The sequence below is a fragment of the Teleopsis dalmanni genome, chromosome X, assembly GCF_002237135.1.
Source record: "Teleopsis dalmanni isolate 2A chromosome X, ASM223713v2, whole genome shotgun sequence".
NCBI classification, from domain to species: domain Eukaryota; kingdom Metazoa; phylum Arthropoda; class Insecta; order Diptera; family Diopsidae; genus Teleopsis; species Teleopsis dalmanni.
Genome location: NC_051848.1, coordinates 2000051 through 2024586, shown reverse-complemented (window position 1 = coordinate 2024586; position 24536 = coordinate 2000051). Strand labels below are relative to the sequence as shown.

The 24536-nt window shown below is 29.3% G+C and overlaps 1 protein-coding gene across 1 annotated transcript in view; it reads left to right on the top strand.

Moving 5' to 3' along the window:
* The window catches only part of LOC119687912 (putative inorganic phosphate cotransporter), a 28377-nt gene extending 5721 nt beyond the window's left edge, over nucleotides 1-22656 (top strand). Inside the window, exons 2-6 of the mRNA XM_038102462.1 lie at nucleotides 16825-17006; nucleotides 20537-20983; nucleotides 21059-21443; nucleotides 21508-21746; nucleotides 21813-22656. Of these exons, the coding sequence (XP_037958390.1) occupies nucleotides 16825-17006; nucleotides 20537-20983; nucleotides 21059-21443; nucleotides 21508-21746; nucleotides 21813-21986 (1427 nt within the window). The 3' untranslated portion in view covers nucleotides 21987-22656. The remainder of the gene's footprint in view (nucleotides 1-16824; nucleotides 17007-20536; nucleotides 20984-21058; nucleotides 21444-21507; nucleotides 21747-21812) is intronic.
* The last annotated feature ends 1880 nt before the right edge of the window (nucleotides 22657-24536 follow it).

Sequence of the window (24536 nt, the reverse complement as noted above, 5' to 3'; positions counted from 1 at the left end):
ATTGCTATTTGATGAGCTGTCTTATACAACGATTTCATATTTTGTAACTAATTATTTTTTAATGACGCTGACTATATAGGAAGGTTCTGCAATCTAATCTTAAACCCTGCGTTTTTTTATTATAACTGCTTTGTTTAATTTTAGAAAATAATAAGGCTTGATTTTTGTATCTATATTTGAGCTCATTTTTTATAGTTAAGGTAGCTGGTGTTTCAAAATATAATTAATATAATAATTATTATGTACATTACATTTATATAAGCACAAAATAATTAAATTTAAAAAAAATGTGATTTTTATTTTTAATTGCTGATAGTTTTTTTAAATTTATATTTCTTGTATTATTTTTAGTTAAACCAAAAAAGACCAACAACAACAATTGTTTTTTTATTCAATTAACGTGATATACTAAAAAAAAATATAGGTATAAAATATATATACGAAGTAGTATTTTATGATATTGATATTAATATTAATAACATTTAAATTTGATTTATTTTTGTCAATCCTAAAACAGCATAATTGATAAGATTAAATCAGGTTCACATTGTTAACTGTTTATATCACACCTAAGAGTATATTCTACGTCAGACTCATTTTGTTGAAAAAACAAACCGGCATTTGTTTTCAATATTTAGGAATCTAACGTACTGATCAATCGCTAAAGTATTGTTTCAATTTTTATCATATCAGGGTTTAACACTTTAATAGTTCAAATCTAACCAATTTTGAACAGATGCTATATTGGTAAAAGTTGAAACAATTAGAGAAATCATAAAACAAATATGATATATAAATTTGATCAGAGATATTTAAAAAAATAATATATTGTAATTATACAATATATGTATAGCCAATGGTTTCTATAATTGATAATATTAGATTTACAATTTATTATAGCATTGTACATAACTTTTTTAGTATTAATACTGTATAAAAATTATAAATAAAAAAATTATCAAGTTTTAGTTACACATATACAAATACAAATAACTTCCTTTTCCTTTCACCATCTTTCCTTGGCAAATAATCGAGGAGCACTGGACGATATTTAGTTGTCGTTATTAAGAGGTTTCTACTCGTTGACCCAGTTTTTGCTAAACTCACTACATTCTTCTAAACACCCGATATAAAAACAGACTCTCATTTATTTCAATAAAAATCAACATATCAGTCATAAATAATACTACTGCAAACGGAGATATAGACACAGAAAACCTGTAGCGTTAATGACTTTACTAGATAAATACGATTAAATGAATAGATCAATACTAATTTTTATAAATAGGCATACAAACGCACAAAAGTCTCAAATTAAGTCAGATATTAAAAATAGCTTTAATTATTATAGAAATAATATACATTAAAATTGCCAAAGTATGAAATTAATCAAAAGTTGGAGGTGATGAAGAATTTTGACACAGCTAATTCTTTTCAATTGAACATGTTTAAGCCATGTGAATCGTTTGTCCAACGTGATGCCGAGATATTTAACGCTATCCTCCCAGTTTATTACCATATCTCCCACTCTCACTCTCGACGGTTTCTGTCTCCATTTACGCGTACATCAAATTTATATTATAGAATTTACAAATGTTTTCCAGTTATTGCGCTGCCGAGCTATTGCTCTAAGCTCGCTAAAAGATTTCCTTGTTTCGCTTGTGACAGTTCTGCGCCAAGTTTTTTCGACCTACCTCTTCCTCGCCGGCCTTGTAGGTTCCATTCTGACGCTGCATGGGGTATTTCGTTTGAGCTCTTCCTGAGCGTATGGCCAATCCATCCATATTTGCGCTTGTTGATTTTTTTTTTTCGCCACAGTGTTTCGTTGCGAATAGTGCGCGGCCACCAGATTTTTAAAATATGTCTTAGGTTTCTGTTGATGAAGGATTGCAACTTGTTTATGATAGTACATGAAGTGTGTCAGGTCTCACAACTGTATAGGTTGATTTAATACACGCATTAAATATTTCAAATTTTGTTTGCTGCGTTATGATTGAAGACTTCCAGTTCGATTTGAGTCTACCGAACGCGGAGCGCGCTTTCGTGCCCTACAGTCGACGTCTGCTGATGTTCCGCCATCTCCAGAGATTTGGCTGCCGAAGTATTGAAACATGTTCAAACCGACATCTGCAATATCGGTGCTGCTACTGCGCAGTACTGTGCTACTGTTTGAATTTATTCTCATTGATTTCGTCTTTTCGCAGTTTATTACTAAGCCAACCTTTTCGCAGTTTATTACTAAGCCAACCTTCTTCGCCTCGTTTTCTAACAAAGTAAGTTGATGGTGCATATCGCTATGACGGTTTGGCAGTAAAACAACAGCGTCAGTATATTAAAAATCGGCTAATCTGCCTCTTAGTCCTCAGTTTATACCATGCGTGCGTGTTTCTATACCTTCAAATACCAAGTCCAAGACTGTTATAAACAAAAGCGGAGTCAGAGCGCAACTTTGTTGTACTCCTGTGCGGCACAAAAAAGCTTTGCTGAGCTCACCACTATATAAGACTTTGCAAGTTGTACCTTCATAGGTAGCTTAGATAATATTTATTATTTTATCGGGAACGCCCCTTAACTTAAGCGCTATCCATATTGAATTTCTGTCAAGAGAGTTGATTGCTTTTAAAAAATCAACAAACACTAGGTAAAGTGTGGTGTTTTGTAATTATTGTTTTGTAATTATTGTTTTGTAATTATTCGCATTGTATTAATCAGATCCACGCACGATCTCGCTGGGCGAAAACCCGATTGTTTTTTCCTTATTAGTTTGTCAAGTTGTTCCGTGATCCTGTAAAGGATAATTTTGTTTCATATTTTTGTTATGGCAGGAAGCAGTGAGATGCCTCTCCAATTTGAGCATTTCTTTTGATCTCCTTTTTTGAGAATTTTAACAATTACTGATTCTTTCCCTGATGACGGTATGGATTTAGTGAGCCATATTTTGAGCATTTCTTTTGATCTCTGTTTTTGGGAATTTTGACAATTACTGATTCTTTTCATGATGGCGGTATGAAGTAAGTGAGCCATAATTTGTTGAAAATAGATAGAAGTTTTGTAGCCATAAGTTGTGTACCGAAAGCACTCTACCCCCAAACCGTCACTGCCAGGCGATAGAGATGGAACTACTTATTTCCATTACTGTAGGTGGTTCGGTATTAATTTGCCTGTTGATGTTATGGCGCCGTTGAGAAGTGGATTAGGATTATCAGTTGTAGCAAATACTGAGTTAAGCGTGCTTTCAAAATATTTTTTCCCAACTGATAATTGTTCTTGTTTTGAGGTTACAAGAACACCATTTTGTCCGCTTAAAGTTCTCGTAAGAGCGAACAGTGTTTTCATGTCAGCCTTATTAGCAGCTTTTCCGCTTTAGAGAAGCTAGCGCGTCATAGATGCTTCCCCAAGCATCTTTGCTTCTGTGAGACTTCTTTCTTCTATTTTGTCCCAAATTTCCTCAGACATCCTGTCGTTTTTGATATTTTTCTTGTTTCCCAAGACTTCACGACAAATATTCTGCATTGGGCTTTTGAATATGCTCCAAGCTTCATCACAGTCCATTTCTGTATTGTATTTCTGTATTCTGTATTTCTGTATGTATGCGGCCTTATCGATAAACAGGTTCTTTGTCGTTTCATTTTTCAGCTTGTACAAATTGTAATAATTACGTGAGTTCTGCGGGTTCCTACAGCGCCGGGCGTTGATTTTTAGTCGCATTCCAGCAATCAAGAGTTAATGATCGTTATTAATTTCCGCGCTTCTTTTATTATGAACATCGCAAAGGATATTGCAAGCTGAGCGCGACACACAAATATGGTCTATCTGTGTTTAGTTATATATAAAAATTCTTAATCATAGGTACATAAAGTGTCGGAAAACTGATAAATTACATAAGTATGAGATGAAGCTATTTCACTATTTTTTCTAAACGATTGTAAATTAGTACACAGACATATATGAACATATACCATATGTATATACATATATATAATACCAAAAAATATATATATATATGTACCAAAATGCAAAAACATAAAAAAATTAATATCAGAAGTATAAAAAGTTATTTATTATAATTAGTTGCAGCAAGTAAGGTGAAATAAATATTTTTTATTTATTAACTTCCGAATTGTTATTGTTTTCATTTGTTGTTTTTTACTGTTCTACTAACGAAACATATAAAAACTAAAAAAAAAATAATTAATGTTTTTTTCTATTATTTGTTTGTAATTGTTCAAAATGCGCCCGAGGTATCAATTTAATGCTTCACTTGTTACTCATAAAATTTTGAACTTTAAACAAGTTTTAAACTGAACTATTTTAGAACAGTAGCGTAGATGAGAGGGATCGCAAAGTCATCAAAGGCTTTTAGTTGCTGTAAGAAATTATATAAAATAATTTATGTTGCAGTGTATATTACCTATACAAAATGTATATAAAATGTTAAAGTCTTAGTAGTTCTCTAGGATCTGCTTTATACACATATACCTATATTGTTAAAAGCTTTCTGAGATCGTTTAATGCTATACGATCAAGTTAAGAAGATAATAATGACGACAGTACCAATGTTGATTAATAAAATTGTTTTATATATTTATACAAACTGCAGAAATTTGCGTCAGTTAAATATTTACTTATATACATATTAAAATATTATATTAATATGTGATAAATAATTAGTTGATTTGTCTCTAAGTGTTTTTTGAAATAATTTGCAATTAATACTTAAAATAAATTGAATAATTTGTTTATAAAGATACAGTGTGTAAAAAACGTTAACATGCTAATGTTTTGTAATAGGAAGTGCCAATATTTCATATTTACGAGAACCTTATTTTTTATGTTTTTAAATATTTAAACTTTTAACTCTTTTAATTGTTTAATCGAAAAAGTGAACAAAGAGTTAAAATAAATACATATGTATGTACTTCTAAAGGACGACTACTCTCATTTTGAATTTAAGCAATGGCTATATATGCATGTACAAAATGTTTGAATTAGTTTGAGGTTTTCTGAAGCTGCAATACCCTTCTCACAGACAGTTATTTACCAATAAACTATTTACTGTTTATTCTCATTAAACTGAATTAGTTTGTAAACTGCTACATTTTTATTGTTTAATTTTATTAATACTTATTTTGAAAAACCAAATAGTTGTTCTATTATATATGAGCGTTTTATGATATAGTCAAGCAATATCAATCATGTCCAATTTTAATAAGTCTATATTCACAATAATAATTTATAAAAAGGTTTAAACATTAACAATTAATAGATCAACTCAATTCCAGTAGGCGATTAAATTATTAACATATAAGTAGACAGACAAGAGGATATCATTAGATTGATTCGGCTTGCTGTTGTGACCAATTTTTGCTATATACAATTTTTGTAAAATCTAAATTCTCGACAACTCCTTATACCATTTATTTGTGATAGTATGAAGAGTACAGAAATATGTTCTATGAATAAAAAATTTTCATTCTAATTATTTACTCAATAATTGAAGATCAGTATTATTCTCTTGTTTTCAATATTTTTTATTATGGGATCTAACTTTATTGCTGTAGGTATCATCCCGTTTTTAGACATATTCAATTTTGTCTAAATTAGCTTTAATTTCTACACAAATAGTATACATATATATATATATATATATATATATATATATATATATATATATATATATATATATATATATATATATATATTTACTTATTTCAATCTTTTGAGTATTGACGCATTTATTTTTAGTCAGATGTGTATACAGTTCTCAATGAAATTAAACTTAATTCTTAAACTTATAAAGGTCTACATATATTAAATTCTTACAAACTCAAATTAATAATTTATTTCATTTATGAGGGTATTATCATTTAAATTTATAAATAAATAATATTATTTTTAATTGAATTTTATTTGTGTCTCAATATCAATACTTAACCTAATTACTTTAATAAATAATAAAGTTGAGTAATTAAGGTTATTGAAAATCAGTTTAATCAACTATATTAAGATGTCACCATTATTTCAGTTAAAAATAATTTATAGACCTGCCAGGGATGCACTTTAATAATGATATATTATTCTTATATGAAATGTATTTAAGTTTCAGTAAACCGATGGAATTTAGAAACTAAATCAGTGGGAGTACTTTTTTGTCTCTGCTTAGTTTCTTAAATGAATTCTGGTTTATTAAATTTATTTATATGTATATTTTTATTATGCATTGTGATAAGATATAATTCTGTTTTAAGTGACTGAAATTATCTGAAACACCTCGTGAATTAAATTTCTGACTATGGCTCTGCTCCTGAGTATATCCCAGTCTTAGTATCGGAATAATAAACCATTTCACACTGACAGTGACTTCAAGCGTCAATAAAATAAATCATTTGTAAAAGACTGAGCTGATTTAAAACAAACAAATTTATTAAGGTAACCAAATAACCAACTTGAGAGTACAACACACACTTACTTCTTTTTGCTATATTTCTTAATTTACACGTTTACAGAACTTGATTTCAGATGAAAGGTGAATCTAAAAAGAGTCTATTGTGCTAAAACACAATTACATAACAAGCTCAGTGCATTTAATATTTAGTTACATTCATATTTTTAAATGATATCACATGCATGCTACACAAAAGCAATAAAAACATAACAATAGCAACTACAGCGATGATTTTATAAAAGAGTAAATATTTATTTGTTAAACATAAAACCTTCCATAATACATTTTCTCTGTAGTAGATTACAACTCATTTTCAAAACAACAAAATTAATTTGAGAATACTGGTATATAATCACCTATGCTCGTATTATTTTTAATTATTTAAACAGTTAACATTTTAAGACATTAAGATTGCTTTGTTTCAAAATATGCGGAAATTTTTTATGGAACCAATTTGGTTAATTCAATGAAAATAAATTGATTTGATTAATTAACTTGACTTTATAGTGAGGAATTTTAATAAATCAAACACTAGACGAACTTCAAAATAACTTAACTTAATATAAACAAATTTTTAACAGATTTTCCAAAAAATAGTATATGTTATATCTTTTTTTTAATCAAGCCTCATTATAAGATATGAGATACTGATAAATCTGTTGTATCTAAACAAGGAATTGTATTGAAAACTAAAAGTAAACTGTTTAAGTCATTGTTATTTCCTTTAGTACTAAGTTTCCTACTGTAAATTCTGATCATTTATTTGGACTATATAACTCCATGTAAACTCGTTAATCTATTAAAACAGTTTTCGAAATGCTATTCATTACCTTAAAATTAGTTGTCACATTACCGAGGCACGTTTAATTCCATGAAATTATGGGCTACACGGAAAGAACGTGATATTCTTCCTCACCTTTAGAACATTTTTACGATCATTATATTTTATACGACTATTAAACATTATAGAATACAAATTAAAAAAAGATAGCATACAAATCAGATAAATTATTGACAACAACAATAACCTAAAAAATATACTATACCTAAATATTAAGCAAGTAAATAAACTTTTGTTTTCATTTTTATTTAAATTCGTTTCCAAATATTTACGTGCAATCGAATTTTAATGAAATCGATCGTGATGATTCTATGATTCCGTGCAGGTTGAATGACTCTTCATTGTCAGCCTGTTTTGACATACACATAGAAAAAAAATTAGATCTACAAATGATTTTTAGTACAAAATCAAAACATGAAATGCATTAGAACCGAGAAATCATAATAACAAATTCCACGCCTGAAGTTCTAGTTAAGTAGATGATATATTGCAAGCTCAAATTGTGACATAATTTCCTTAAAAATACCAGTTTCTTAATTGCTCCATTAACATTTTTAATTGCATATAAATTTTATAGATACATTTAACAAAATGTAAATATCTTAAATAAATGTAAATATATTTGTATGCCATGTGCTTCATTTGCTACTTTGTACACATTTTTCAACCGTTGTTTCTCACTCTTCTCTCCCGTCCCGACCTGGCCCGGCCCGTCTTACAACTTTATTAACTGCCGTGTATGTGTCAAGTTCAAGGTTTGCATGACGCTTTATGAACATTCCTTAAGCTATTTACTTTCACTTTTATTTAAAAATGTTATAAACATTTCAAAAAATAAAACGAAAAAAATAAAAGCAAACAGTATGTTATGGTAGTAAGTCTTTTGCTTTCCAGCTGTCATAAATTACCACCTCTCCAGCGTACTTCCATTAAGATTTTCAACATTATTATTTACAGCAATAGAATTATTTATAGCGCACTTGAAATACAATATTTATGACCCTATTATTAGTATATGATAAAGGGCCTAACGTTGTAGTGCTAATATATATTATCAATACAATAGGTTTTTTCTTTGTTCTTTACAGTATCTTTATTATTTGAGGTCGTTATTTCGCACGCTTAAAGATTACTTAATTTGATCGTAAAGTGTTGAAGCACTTAATAAGCATAATTGGAGCGATAAGAGTCAATGTAGTTACGATTAAATACCTCTACGATAATTATAGTACGATATCGTAAAAATATACTTTTAAGATAATGCAGTATATAAAACTTTTATAATTTCTTCTTATTATTGAGAATTGCAATTATTTTCAAGTTATTAAGAGCTTAATGCTAACACTTGTTATCTACAATTGGTTTTACTTGTAAATAATTTTCTTTATTGTGTTACAGTGTAACTGAGAAATTGTAGGTTTTGATTTCCAATCCATATATAAATGATATGGATCATATACTTGTAATACTCTTACTGCAATGTGAGTAGATTATTGTATGGGATTCAACACTTGAACAGCTCTTGAACTACAGAAACATTTCAGAATACACCAATTTTATGTGAATTGATATTAGAGGTGCATTTATTTGTATATTTAAGGCTATTAACTAGAAATTCATATCGTAGAATTTATAATAGAAATACAACAAGATGGGGGATATCACTGTTCTACCAAGAGTGATACTCCACATACACTTAGATCTTGAATGCAATTCTAGGTATTTAGTACGTGAAATTAAGATGTGCAAATTTGTTTAGGATCTACTCAGATAATTTAATCAATATAAGTGAATAACATATGTGATCGTGAATATAGATAAAGCAATCAATTAGATCTAATGAATACTAAGGAGAGCTAAACAAATAACAAATAAAAATATTGCTTGCGTCACATTAGTACTGCACTCTCTCTTTCAGAGTGCAGTACAGTATCTTGATATTAATACATGGGATCATCAGCGTTATAGATATACCGGATATACCGGTCAGTGAACAGTTTTTATAACTTTGTCCTGTCTATTTACAAAATGTCAAAGTGAAAAATATTAAACGCTGTTATAGTAGAGTGAAAATATAAATTTAATTAATGTATCTACCACTGGTTGGATTGTTTTTAGAGTTACTCGTATTTACAAAAGATCAACTAAATTCATTGATTTGCTGGTGTACTGCAAATAATAAAATTAATAATAATAATAACAAGCGTAAATAATTTCAGTGTGTCATTTGGCAATTATGATTATTGCGCTATTTCTCGCTCACTAACAATATTTGCTTACTTTTTTTTATTTGGCATTTTTGCCTTATTGTGGATTTCTTGCGTTTGGCCAAGTTTTTAACCCGAATTATTTTGTTAACATAGAAATTAAAATATGGTTGCCTTATTTTATTTGCACTGCTTTGGTAATGTTTGCTTTATTATTTATGACTTACACGCTCTTACATACTACATTGCACTCAACAATAATTTCTCTGAATAATCTTTTGCGCTGAGTTGAGTTTCAGGTGTGGTGAGTTTTGCATAAAAAATATATACTCATACGTCATTGCATTTGTTAAAAAAACTTAAAATTGTGTGATATTTTATATATATAAATATAAACTTTGTTACATGTAAAACAAATTATTTAAATTTATTATTTCGTACACTTTTTAGCTGCTATTCTGAATATTTCAATAAAATTTTCCATCTTCATTTAATTTATTAATGTTAATTAAATTAAAACGTTATACCCATTTTAACGAAAATCTTTATTGTTTATAATTATTATTATAACATTTTAATATGACATAGTCAAATACATTAATTTGAAAGCTTTTTTGCTGTTCTTTTGCGATATTATTAAAATTTTTATAATTAAGATTATTTTATATAGAAAAACATATATAAATAAAAATAGAGTATATTAATAAGAAAATTAATTTCTTATCTGCCTTACACGTGTTTAAGAAATTTTTACTATTATACATATACATATACATATATATATGTATATATATATTATATATTATATATTATATGTATATAAACAACAATGGGATTATAATTCTTAATAACACTGTGAATTTCATGACTTAATAAGCCTTAGTGGATAAAATAAAAAAACGTATAGTATTATGAAAAGAAAATTGGATTTCAAATTTCAAGTAGATCCAACTTTAAGAGTTTTAGGGAATCGAATAGAATCGTGTAGAGAAAAAAAAGAAATCATTAACTTATTTTCTTGATCATATATCTAAAACAGAATTTTCAACATGGTTCTTTAGGATTTTACAATCAATTACTTTAGATTACTAAAACATAATATTTTTCCTGACTCAACATAACATTTTTCAATATAACTCATTGAATAATATACAATTAACATACGAAAATGGGGACATATTTATTTAATGTGATGTCTCACGCCTCTAAATTACAGATGGTAAAGGTTAACTTTTTTAGTAAATTATATAATAATAGATATTGACCTACTAGATTTGATTTGATCTATAATTTTCAACTTTTAAAAATTTTGCCTTGGGTTCGCTTTCTGGTAACACCCATACTTTTTATTGTTGGAATTTATTTTACATTCGATAGTTTATCGATTATAGTACCATAAGAAATCAGAAATGAATTTGTTGTTTAAAGGTTTAAAAGTTCGCAAAATGACTTTTAAATAAACAAGTGTTATTTAGTTTTTTGTTTTTAATTTACTTTATAAATTCTAAAAAACGAATGTGTTATTTTAAATCCAAAAATTTAATTAAAATCAAGATAATTGTTATTCTTTATGATTATCATAGATGTTTATCATACGATAAATTTATTTCTTTTTCCCCAGATTGCAGCAAAACAACAGTCATTTGTATTAATATTTATAGTGCATAATGAATTTCTTCACATAATTAATTTAGACATAACTTTCTAATATTGCATCCACACTAAATTAATAATTTAAAATATATATATATATATATTTAACATATATATTTAACACTAACTTTTAGACGCAAGCGTTGACATGATTGGAAATCCATTGGCTTGCTGTTTAAAAACCTGTACATATACCCTTCAATAAGTACTATATCTAGAGATTTACATCTTAGAGAAAAGAAAATAAAAAATGTAAACACTTCGCTAAGCTTAATCGTATAAAGAACAATAATTACTTGTGCTTGGGTAAGAGAGAGAAAAAGATAATATGAATAACAATTAATCTGCTTGTCTTTATACCTAATGCCAGCACTCTTTTTTTTTAGGTTAAAGTATTCACTCACTCGAAATCTATTCAGTTACTTGTTGTTCATATCTACTTGACTGTGGTTTAACCGAAACCATATTCGCAAGTTCATAGGATTGTAGAAATCGCAATAGTAAAATGAAAGGAAATATCAAGTTTACAAAATAATTTGCTGATTTGATTGTTTTTGTGTGTTCGCGTATTTGAGTTGTGCACAGATTACTTGAAGATAACTGGTTTTTCGATTCTCCAGTTCAAGCATAAGGTTGTGTGATAATACCAAGAATCAGATTTTTTTAAACTAATATACAACAATAATATAGTCAAAAATAATTTATTTTTTTTACTGTCTTAATCACGTATTCATTGGCCACAGCATTCTATATAGAAGGTAAACTAGCTATCTATGGTTAAAAAATTTGTGAGGTACTCATATACAATTTTTAATTATAATCGTTAATTAATAATTTGTATAATTTATATAATTTGTATATAATTTAGTAATGAATCACTTTTACTCATTGTACATAAAATTAAGTTGTAAGTAAATTTTACTAACAAGTTAAAGCCTATCTCTTATTTTATAGAATATATTTTTAGGACTACAGAGTGTTCCCCTTTTTATTTTGTTTATATAAATTTTACTGTACGATTATTACATCATTTTTTTAATGGCAGAGATAATATAAAGAAAATATTTTACTTTAAATCAACAGGTTTTACGGGTTTTTTTACGGCTTCCGCAAATAAACTGCCTGTCGTTGTCATATAAATATAATATCGTGTGTTCATTACTTAAAACAGTAATTATTTTTTTATAACAATTTTTAATTCTTAAGTCTGTATAATATTAAAGTCTCTATCAATACACCTACATTAAATCAAAAGATAAAATTGGCATGTATCAGATACCTAAATGCATTTAAAATTGATGAACTCCAAATTGAATTTCAGGATTAGAACAATGTGACTAAAGCAAGATTTTTTGTAAAAGTTGAAATAATTTTGAATACTGTTCTTGCATGTACGTATACTATATTCAGTTTAGAGGGAGCCTGAAACAAAATAACAATTTATGGAGGAATAGGATAAAAAACAAAACATGGGAGAAACTCTCGTGCTATAAATGTTCACCAAGCAAACACCTTTTTCCTTTAGATCAATGGAGATATTGGGAAGTTAAAGGTAAAGTGTATAGACCACTAAAACATACCAATAAAAAGCACGTTGCCTTAAACCTGGTTGAGTTCTATAGTGAACTATAAAGTAGAATTCCCAGTCCATGATTTAAACTGAACTGATGATGATTTGAAGCATAGAGGAATCTTTTCATTTACAGTGGTGTCATCGTTTTATACAATAAAATGATTTTAAAATCATTTTCTGGGTTATAATGTTATTTTCATATTACACAGTTTATATGATTCTTCATATCTGAGTCAACAAAACAACATAAGTCCAACTTGTTGAGGGTGAAACCTATATAAAAAACTGTATGCTAACAGTGTTTAAATTGAAAGGATTCTTCTTTTTCTTAGGTTGAAACAATAGAACTATATATCTCTTCCATAATTAATATAAGGCCCATAATTATAAGATTTATAATTAACAAAACAAATTAGTTATAGTACTTCACAATTATTTTGTTTATTGATTATTTAAATCAATTAGCTAAATCATTGCTAATCATGTGCTGCTCATGCGATTTACAAATCTTTCTGAAATCTAATCAAAGCCGGTATAAATGTTAGCAATCGACTTAATATGCATCATAAAATATTTCGGTGCTTATTTCGGTCGTTAAGTAAATTCTGATAAGTCAAAAACAACTAACATTATCATGGCCAAGTACAATTTTTACAGCACCTGAGTTAATCGGAAATGTTGGCGTAAATTCAATTGCCAAGAAAAAAGAAAAATATTAGCTAAAACTATAAACAAAATAACTAAATTCTTCAAATCAAATTGCGAAGTTTGGCGTAAAACTGAAAAGCTCAAGCTCATAAGAGTGTGAAGTTAACCGCCTGCGACATTAGCTTTTATTAGAGGCAAATTTACAATTTGTTAACTGCAATGACTAAAAAAGATAAAAATGTATGCGACAATAAAATAATAAAAATATGAAACCAAAATCGTTTTATACTTTATGATTACAACCTCAAACATTGAACAATTACGATGAGCTATTTTAGCTAAGTTTATACTCATATACAGCGCAGACATATATGTATGTATGTAGGCATGAACATGTGTTATGTACTTACGTCAAGCCATAATTATTAGAGTTTATGGCAGACGTTACGGTATTATAAAGGTTATAACGTATCATTCTCTGATTATATAAAATGAATTGTGCTCAGTTTAATTACCTAATGGTCATAACACGAAAACGGAAGTTAGATGAAAGGATAGCGAGATTCTGAAAATAATTTTAAAATATAAGTTTTACATATAATAAAAAAACATGCTAATACGAGTATGTGCTTGTTTATAGACATCAAATACGGTGTTTGAAGGTCTGATGATAATGTTTAAAGACGTTGTTCCATTACTTTTACTTGCATTTAAATATTATTTTTATAGTGTAGTTTTATAGTTTTTATGCAGTTGTTTTCATATAAACTTCATATAAACCTCTACATTAGATAGTGAAGCAGTAATTAAGGTTTTAGATTCCCTATTTCCTTTAGATATTGAGTGGATAAACTCTCTCTGTTTGCAGTGTAACATCTTATCAAAATATAAGTCTCTTACTGATAAGAAAATAGTGGCGTGTACACAGTGTAGGCAAAATTATTTACCATAACCTTTCTCAAATACTTGAAGATAAGTTAAAAAAGTATTTACTATATTTCTGTCAATCTGTTAAATGAAAAACTAAAAACAAAGGCTGTGATTTGTCTGACTTAATATTTTTGATTTACACATACAACAATAAATTTAGCCGAGCTATTTCTACTAAATCAGTGGATAACCTCAACAGATTTGTCATCCTTTCATTGGCTCTCCCAGAGCATGTTCCACCTTTTACTTTGTCCTAACTTACATCGGTGCTAGTTGGAGTTAGATGTACCAATAAAAGAAAATTTAGTTAATTATTTACTTAAGCTCCGCTGGTCCACCGTAACATGCACATTTCTGCCATATAAAATTTTTGAAATTCTTCTAATAAAATCACGAAATGCAGTCTATTGATAGCGTCTATTGGTAACTAAATTTGATCTTCTTTCAGTGTTGCACCCAGTGTTTAACACTTTATAAACTTATGAATACATTTTAAATGTATTTAAATTTCACGATCTTGAAATTTTATATGTGGTAATTACGGGTATTTACTTAGAGTGATAAAATAAGTAATATAGTCGATACTTAAATAGAAATATATAGTATTTATTTTTTCGAAAAACTAACAATAAATTTCTTTCATGCCTCTATTTTGATTATCACAAAATCTGATTTTTTATTTTTTGGATTACAAAATAAAAATAAAATAAAAATAATTCATATCAAAACTGACTTAGCTGATATTTAAGTTGTCATTCTGTTTCAAGTAGCTTAAATTTAATATAAGATTTTACGTCTGTAACTGACGTTCATTTCTGACGCTTTTATTATAAACACAAATTTTATTGTACTAATTTGTATTAATTAATTACGATTACGTTTATTCTGAATTCATTTTACTGTGGCAAACGAGCGTACGGAAAATTTAGTACGGAAAGTAAACATTTCTAAAACGAACTTAGCACCACAAAGTCTGATAATCATATATTTCTTGTAAAAATCTCTCAACCGACTAAATAATAAATGTATTTTTAATGACAATAATTACTTTCTTATGTTGAGCTGTTAAATGTAAAGTTCATTTACATATATATATATATATATATGCACGGTAATTTACATATACTCGTGCATAGATGTTATATAATGTCAAAAAGTATCTTATATAAATACATTTATAGAAGACATACAAAGTTTCTAACATCTTAGCTTAAATTGACATGACGTTTAAAGTGTATAATAATAATTATGAGCTTTAAAAATTAGAAACATTTATAAGACACAAAATTAAACTATAACTAAAAACTCTAAAATTTCAATAAGAGCATTTTTAAATCATATATGATAACTTTGGTTATGAACATCGTTATAAATTTTAGAATTAAAATAGAAAAGTTCAAAATTTAATATTTCAAAATTGCTTCTTCAACAATCTCATTAAATATTTTATAATTAAGTTTTTTCAATTTGTAAAAGTATTTTATTCAAAAGCAATCACTTTTAATTTTAATTTTTTTACAATAACAAAATAACACACTTTCTTGTTTAATTTTTTCTTTGAAAAAAAAAATTATTCTTGAATTGTTATTAAGAAAGAATAAAACTATTTTGTTCTTAGAAACATAATTAACAGACCTCATGGCCTCCGATTTGGCTGAAATTTTTTTTATGAGCTCCTTTCATAAAATAAGAAGACCAGTATCTCGGAAAAAAAATTTTGTAATTTTTTTCCTAGGAGATATGTACCCAAGATTGACCCTATGCAATTTGTTCATATCGACACGTTCAGTCGAAATTATTTGTTAATTTATCTGTTAGTGATTAATGTAAATAATGTGATTTAAATAATTAAGAAAAGAAAACAAATAATAAATCATTTTTATTATTATCTATAGTTGTCAACTTGTGTAAAATCCCTAGTCCTTTGCTGTTGTTGTAAGAATTCTTGTGTACGTGTGAATGTATCTATTATTGCAGTGAATTCCAAGAAAACTCAATCTGTAAAATATCAGTCTCAAATAAACAATAACAAGTGTCTCTGAAAACAATATTCACTTTATTGACAAATTGTCTCGAAACATTGTTTACAATTTTCACATTTGTATTTCAAATCGTCGGTTATGAAAAGTTGTTAATGCGATAATAAATTTAATTGTCAAGCAACAAAACAATTTTGTTGTAAAATTAGATAAACACAAATTAGAAAATAGTTTCTAGGCACTATTAAACACGAAAAATAATTCTAATTGAATTCGAAGAGTATAAGTCAGATTGCATGTCTGAGATGCATTTCGCATTTAAAAGGTTTTTTTATTTATTATATTATAACTTTATTCAATTACATTTGAATAATCGCTTACACTAACTGCAAGCCGTAATCACTAATTCTAAATTCTGTTTAAAGCAGTTTTCACAATAATTTCATGTCACGTTCTAAAGTTAAATAACACAAAATTCCTTTCCTAATATTTTAAAAAATTTATTCAATTTCACTTTTACTGAAACATGTACAATTTTCATTTTACAGACTTCATAATACCACAACGTGTCATACTGGCGATAATGGGCTTTCTGGCCATATTAAACGCCTACACAATGCGTATTAGCTTGTCAGTGGCTATAACACAATTGGTAGTCAAGAAGAATCACTCAGATGAAGGTTCGGATACTGCATTTTGTGAAAGTGATGATTTGGATTCAGATTCAAGTGTAAGTATCGAAATTTTAAAAACTTAAGATTATGTTCAATAAATTAATCTTGTGTCTGCCACATCTAATTTTATTAAATAAAAATTAGTTAAGATGGAGTCTTCGATCATTACATTATATTATCTTTTATTGGACCTTTTTTTAGACATTGACAATATGTGTAAAATATAATACAACATCAATTCAATATCATCTACGGAATATTTTACAGCACTCGATTACTTTGAAGTTGAATAGTGGTTTCACACAATCCATGTCAGTGGTGATAAATTACATAATCTATGTGACCAATTCACATTATCTAAACGCAAAATTATACGTCCTTAAATTTCTCGCCTAAAAAAAGCTAAAACAAGTCCTGTTATATGTCTAAATAAACATATCTGCTGAAACTATATATCTTTACATTCAAATCTTAAATTTCACGCTAAAAAATTGGTAATCATGCGTCTATAACGATCAGATTTTGACTCTTCATTGTCAGTCTTCGTACACACTAAGGGCTTATCACCTCTTTATATAATAATAATAATAATAATCTTTCGTCAGGTTTTTGTGGATTTCCAATATCTTATTGTCCCATATACTGCAATTTTATTGTAGACATACCAACTGAAAAATGAGATTAATTTTTTAAGCATTCACGTGAAAAATAGTCACCTTCCAAATGTAAGTCTATAAATTAAATATATGATGTGCTGATTGACTGTTCTGTATAATATGACACTAAAAAAATATTGTTAAATGAAAGCCACGAAATGCATAATCTCTTATTACTTGAGATGAACTTCATAATATTCAACTTCTTGTCAATATGGACACTATTGTAAACTCATGATATATGTATTTCCAAAACAATCTAGTAATCATATAAGATTATCAGAAATATTGTGTAGCTAACCACGTATGATACTTTAATCTTGAAGTTTATACTGCAATACAAATAAGATTTTAATGCGGATTTATGAAATTCATGAAATAAATTGTAAGACATGTGAGCCTGATTATAGTATATTTAATCTTATGTCAGAACTAACTTTACCTAATTTGACGATTTGTTTTTCTCTCAGCCTCCTCCATTAAAGTAAGTCACTATTTATTTCTATTCGTTATTTTATTATATATATAGATATAAATTTGTTAAAACAGTCATGGCGAACTTTTTTATAAGCGTGAAATATTATAATTCTTTTAGTTTTGAGCTCAGAAGGTGCTCAGAACATGGTATCTATAAAGTGTTTTAAGAGGGCAAAATATACCAAAAAAAGGGTGACCCCACTTGTAACACTTGCCTAATGTTTTTGGTTACAAAGAAAATGTTAACGTTCAACGTTCTAAATTTTTATTTTATCTTAATTTATATTTTCTTCTCTTTCACTGCTGCTACTGTTATTCTTAATATTTTTATTACCTAGTTCCGTCTATGCGCGAGTATGAGTGTAAGTACATATCAAATGTGGTGAAAAGTAAAATTTCAACTTAACCTTACAAATTTAGCATTTCGAAAAAAAGTTAGTACAATTTGAAGTGCACTATTTAACTATTTTATTTAACTATTTAACTATTTATGTCTTAAAGACTTACGAGAGTCACTATTTATATTTTAAGCCTAATAATAATAAAAATATTAACTTGTCGTTGGAAATTGGTTTATTATTTCGCGTAGTATTCTCTTTTATGATTAATACACTTTTGCATTCGTTCGACCCATTTGTCAAAGCATTTTTACCAATCGTCTTCAGACACCTCTAAGACGATCTAAAACGATTAAATGCAACAACGGCTTCGTTGTTTCACTCTTGTTGATCGATGCACTCTTGTCATGATAATCGACGTCGAAAGTCGTAATAATTTTCTCGTATTAATTCCAATTTTCCGCAAACACTCAACACTGAATTTACAAATCACTGTAAAGAACACAAATAACCGTTTTTTTTACAAAAAGTCTAAGGTAGATTATGTCTTATAATATCAAACATTCGTATGGAAACAAGCCAAGGCTCAAAATATAAATAGTGTTATTTGAACACAAATATTTGCTTTAAATCTTAATTTTTTTATATATCAAAGTTTCATGCCCTATTATTATTAGAAAAGACAGAGGTACATCAAGACTTCTGGAATGTAATACATTCCATATCCCTAAAGGCAATCTTCTCAATTCAAGATAGAAAAGTTAAGGCTATTGATGAACTTGAACTTGATCTTGTTTCAACATTCCTAACCACACTCGGTTCTACAGACATATAGTACTACTAACCTTACTACTAAGTTTGACTGTGGTCTTTGTCTTTTCACGACGAATTTTGTGATGATCATCCTAGAACGGCTGTTGTACCATGTAATCAGCGATGCAGTGCGAGAAATGATTAAGATGTATGGGCATGTCACATACCGAGAAATAGAGGCTTAAAAGAAGGAATAGAGAAATAGAGGCTGATTGTTGCAAGGAAATACTGAAAAAAAAACGGCCAAGTTAGCTCAAAACACGTCTACGGTACCGTAAAAGGTAACGAAAGTTAGCAGAACCCGGCAAAAGTTGTACGCGGATGAAGCAAATCTAAACAAGTGGTGCCTTTTTTTTCAGAAAAACCGGTCATGTCGCAACTATACCTCTTGAACAATGTAGAACGGTTACAACCATTTGTTTCCCGGATGGCTTCGGAGAATTGAAAAGACCCAACCGTCCCAGGAAGACAATCCTCTACTAAGACAATGCGGGCTTCCACATATCGGCTCACATAAAAAATAGTTTTTGAACACTCAAAACGTCGAATTGATGAGTCATCCGCCTTAAAGTGCCGAGTTAGCACCCAATGATTTCTTTTTGTTTCCAAACATTAAGAATAAATGCGTGGTGGGTGTTTTTTTATGCCCGAATAGGTAGTTGAGACATTCATGACCCTGGTTTTAGAGATACCAACTTCGGAGTGACAAAACTGTTTCGAAAATTGGTTCAATCGAATGCAAAAGTGTATTAATCATAATGAAGAATACTTCGAAAAACAATATAGCCATTTTCACTGATTAACCACTGTGTTTTTATTGTTCGACGAATGCACTATTTTTATTATTAAACATTTATTTGTAAGAACCAACAAAAAGTTGCTCTTTTCTGAAATACAAATGGACATAACATTAAAATCAGAATACGTGACTTTACTTAAGATCGTTGTCAAAGCGGGACGCCCCGTATTCAATAGAATAACCTGTGCAGGTAATAAATTAAAAGTTCATACAACATGTTACTACAGTCACAGAATAAAAGCACAAAATAATCGGCAATATGTTGTAAAACAAATATATTAAGTTCATAAGCTATTAGTTCACGAGTTCGGATTAATTTTCAACTTAAAAGAATCTTACCAAATGTATTCAAAAAACACTAATCAATAGAGCTATGAAAAAATAAACTATTTATTATAATTTTGGTGAATATATTGTCGTCTCATTTTCTTAGATACGCTATATCAATAGATGAAAAACTATTTAATCATTTGTTTTTCATTATATTTTTAAATTTTATTAAGTCTGGTGGCGATTTCGAATGGTCCGAAGAGCTACAAGGTTTTATTTTATCATCCTTTTACATTGGCTATATTGTAACACATATACCAGGCGGCTTATTGGCAGAAAAATTCGGTGGTAAATGGACATTGGGTCTTGGCATACTATCTACCGCTCTCTTTACTATGTTAACGCCATTAGCTATTAATGAAGGAGGTTCGACAGCTCTAATTATTGTACGCGTGTTGATGGGTCTGGGCGAGGGTACAACTTTTCCAGCACTTAGTGTTTTACTAGCACAATGGGTACCAGTTAAGGAACGTGGCAAACTGGGAGCGCTCGTTTTGGGAGGAGGTCAAGTTGGTACAATTTTAGGAAATCTATTATCAGGCATAATGTTGGATGCTTGGGATTGGCCTGTGGTCTTTTATGTTTTTGGTGGTGTTGGCATTATTTGGTTTTTCATCTTTGTAAGTACAAAAATTCTATTGAACGTTCCTATGACGAATATGATTTGCAATCAATAATTTTTTTGATTTTTTTAGTGCTTCTTGTGCTTCAGTGACCCTACAACACATCCTTACATAAAACCTAGTGAGAAAGAATACTTATTGAGAGAAATGGGTTCAATTGGTCGCAACGAAAATCTACCACCCACACCCTGGATAGCTATTATAACCAGTTTACCAATGTGGGCACTAATATCTGCACAAATTGGTCACGATTGGGGTTTCTATATTATGGTTACAGATTTACCAAAATATATGTCTGATGTATTGCAGTTCTCCATCAAAGCCAATGGCTTGTACTCATCGTTGCCATACGTCATGATGTGGATTGTGTCGCTAAGTTCTGGTTTTGTTGGCGATTGGTTAATCACACGAAGAATTTTAAGCATAACAAATACGCGTAAAGTTATGACAGCACTAGGTATTTCCACATGAATATTAAAGAGAATATTTATTGTTGTTAACATGTGTTTTACTTATTACAGCTGCGTTTGGACCCGCTATATTTATGGTTGCTGCCTCTTATGCTGGTTGTGATCGTGTTGTTGTTGTTGTTCTGTTCACAATATGCATGGGCTTAATGGGTACTTACTATGCGGGCATGAAATTAAGTCCCCTCGATATGAGTCCAAACTATGCCGGGACTTTGATGGCAATTACAAATGGCATAGGTTCGATTACTGGAGTAATTTCACCATATTTAGTTGGTGTTATGACACCAAACGTAAGTTAATATTTCTCGTAAAATGTTTCCAAATCATTCATCTTTTCAATGCAATTTCATATGAAGGCGTCTTTATTGGAATGGCGTACTGTGTTTTGGGTAGCGTTTGGTGTGCTTTGTGTGACTGCTGTCATATATTGTATATGGGCTTCTGGTGAAGTGCAACCATTTAACGATCCACCACAGAAGAGAAATATTGAAGCAGAAGAAAAGCAAGAAAAACGAAAGGAAGTACATTAAGACTGTAAAAAAACAGTAACAAAATTAAGCACAATTTAGTTCATAAATCTATAATTCAGTAAGAGCAACTAACTAATTTTTTATTATTGCTTTTTAGTTACTTTTTTTGTTTTTGTTTAGATTTTTTTTACTTTTTTGTTTTATTTGAAATTATAAGTGCATAAACTTAAAAAATATTAACAGTATTTCAAACATATGCAAGAGGTACACAGTTTTCATCATATGCGGTGCATAAATATTCGTCAGTCTGTTAGATTATAGGTGTCTTGAAGCCTACTAATGTATGCAATCATTAGGTTCCAAACAATACTAAATTTATAATTTTTTAGTTATTTTTTTAATAATTAAATATTATTTTATTTTGTATAAATCAAATGTAATATAAATAATAAACAAAGTAATGGGGCAGAAGATAGATAAAGCCGATATGAACTGTTGTTACTATCAGGCCAACATGTGAAAGACATTGCGTCTCAAATATACTGATCATCACATGTAGAATCATGTTAATATTTAGTACTTTATGTAACGTGCTGAGTTGCTAAATAATGTGTATTTTGTACAAAATAACTGATTTAAGTTGGTGACAACTAAGAATCTTGCGAAATTGAAATAATATAATATTAAATATTGTATTGTATATGTTCTATGTTAAGCGAATTTATATATATATATCATCATATTTTTCCACTGTAAGATATTTTAATTGAACATTATTTTTTTAGACCATGATTACTGTTTATTATTTTTATTTAATCGTATCGCCACTTGTAAAATGATGTATATTATTATTAGGTATTTAAAAAACAATATTATATATGACATTCGATTTTAGTTACATTTACTATATGTCTTAATCTTGTCTTTATCTTATTTTATTGTTTATTGTTAAATAATATTAGTTCCTGTTTAAAAATATCTATAAAAATAAAGAATTTATTTAAAAAAGTAAAACATTGAAACATTATTATTTAATTAGATTGAACTTAATTGCAAGCATAAATGGTGTGATATAGGCCTGATATATAGAACTACTAAATTATATCAAATACAAATCATAAAGACAACAGATAACAGTTGGTTTGTTGCAGTGGTAGGCCATTGGATAACTTCCATGTGCCTCAATTAGCGATTTTTGGCCGTTTTGCTATCACATTCCTAACAAAAACCTCTAGTATAGAAGAGGAAGACTAAATCCATCTCGTCGAATAATTTATTAGGTCTTTCGTCTTCACCGATGAACAGTCTGATAACCTATCAAAGAAGTATCTTCCTAAGAACTTATATCTGCTGGACGCCAAAGCCGAGCATTCACAGAGAAAATGTATTATGGTTTTTTTTTCGTGCGGGTTTCCACAACTTCTGCAGTGTGGATTATAAGAAATACACAATTACTCTGCGTGGGTTCCTATCACCAATGACCAAAGAGAACTGCAGTAAGCCTTGCAGTGTTCACGCGGTCTGTTTTGATGAGTTCTAAGGATCTAATTTTATTATAAGTGGGCAATGTTAACCTGGACTTTAGTTGCACATGATTTAAGTGCTTTCCATCTGTTATTGGCAAGTTGAAGAAAGTAGAGATAAGTACTTTTCTTAATAACCTCTAGGGTAATATAAACCGGTACCGCCAGGTAAACCGTCGATTTTCTCGTTCCTTTCGATGTTCCTATGTCCGGGAATCCAGATGAGAATGATGTCAGCCAACCGATTCAGCTCGTCGATCGCATCTCTACATTCCTTTATTATCATTGATTTCGTTATGAAAGATTCAAGGGCTTTGATTGCTGCCTGACTGTCAATTAAAATGGCAACGCTAAATTTGTCCTTGATGTTATTTGCAATTTGCCGCCAGGCTTTTCTAATTGCTACGATTTCAGCTTGAAAAACCGTGGCCTTATTAGTTAGCCTAAGGGAATTGTAGGAGTTTTACCTCTATTACAGATTAATAGATTGGAATTATTAATAAAATCAAAAAGGTACTCACCCCTGTCATTGGTTTCCGAACTGCCACAAAGCGTATGCGTCGCATTGGCGTTGCATCCAATTAATGTGGGAATGCCTTTCAAAATGCTACTACGTACTAGTGCAATTACCTCTTCTGGAGGAGCAATTCTATCATGCGCCGTGTAAGCAGAAGCCACAATTAAATTTAGCCTAACTGTTATTTCAATCTTCACTACTGTTAGATCATTATCGCTATACTGTGGACATAAGAAGACATTAATACATTTTTTTTTCCTGTGCATTACCTTTGCGGGTTTCGGTAAGGTGGCCTGGTACTTCTTGTAGTCATCTATCACCTTTTGATATCGTATTTTGTCTGCACGATCAAATGCCTTCTCTGTACCTTCCGCTTCATTTTTAGCAACCTTGCCAAGACGAAAAGTGCCTTCTAGTACCTTTGACGTTTGATCTTTGCCTTAGATTTTTTGTCTTTGCAGCAGGCGAACTATGGCTAGCTTGTTTGCCGACTTTTCGGTTATGGTGATAGTAGACGTGGTGCAGCTGCTACTACCTACATCAGCTCGTTTGACGGTTTCAACTTGCTCG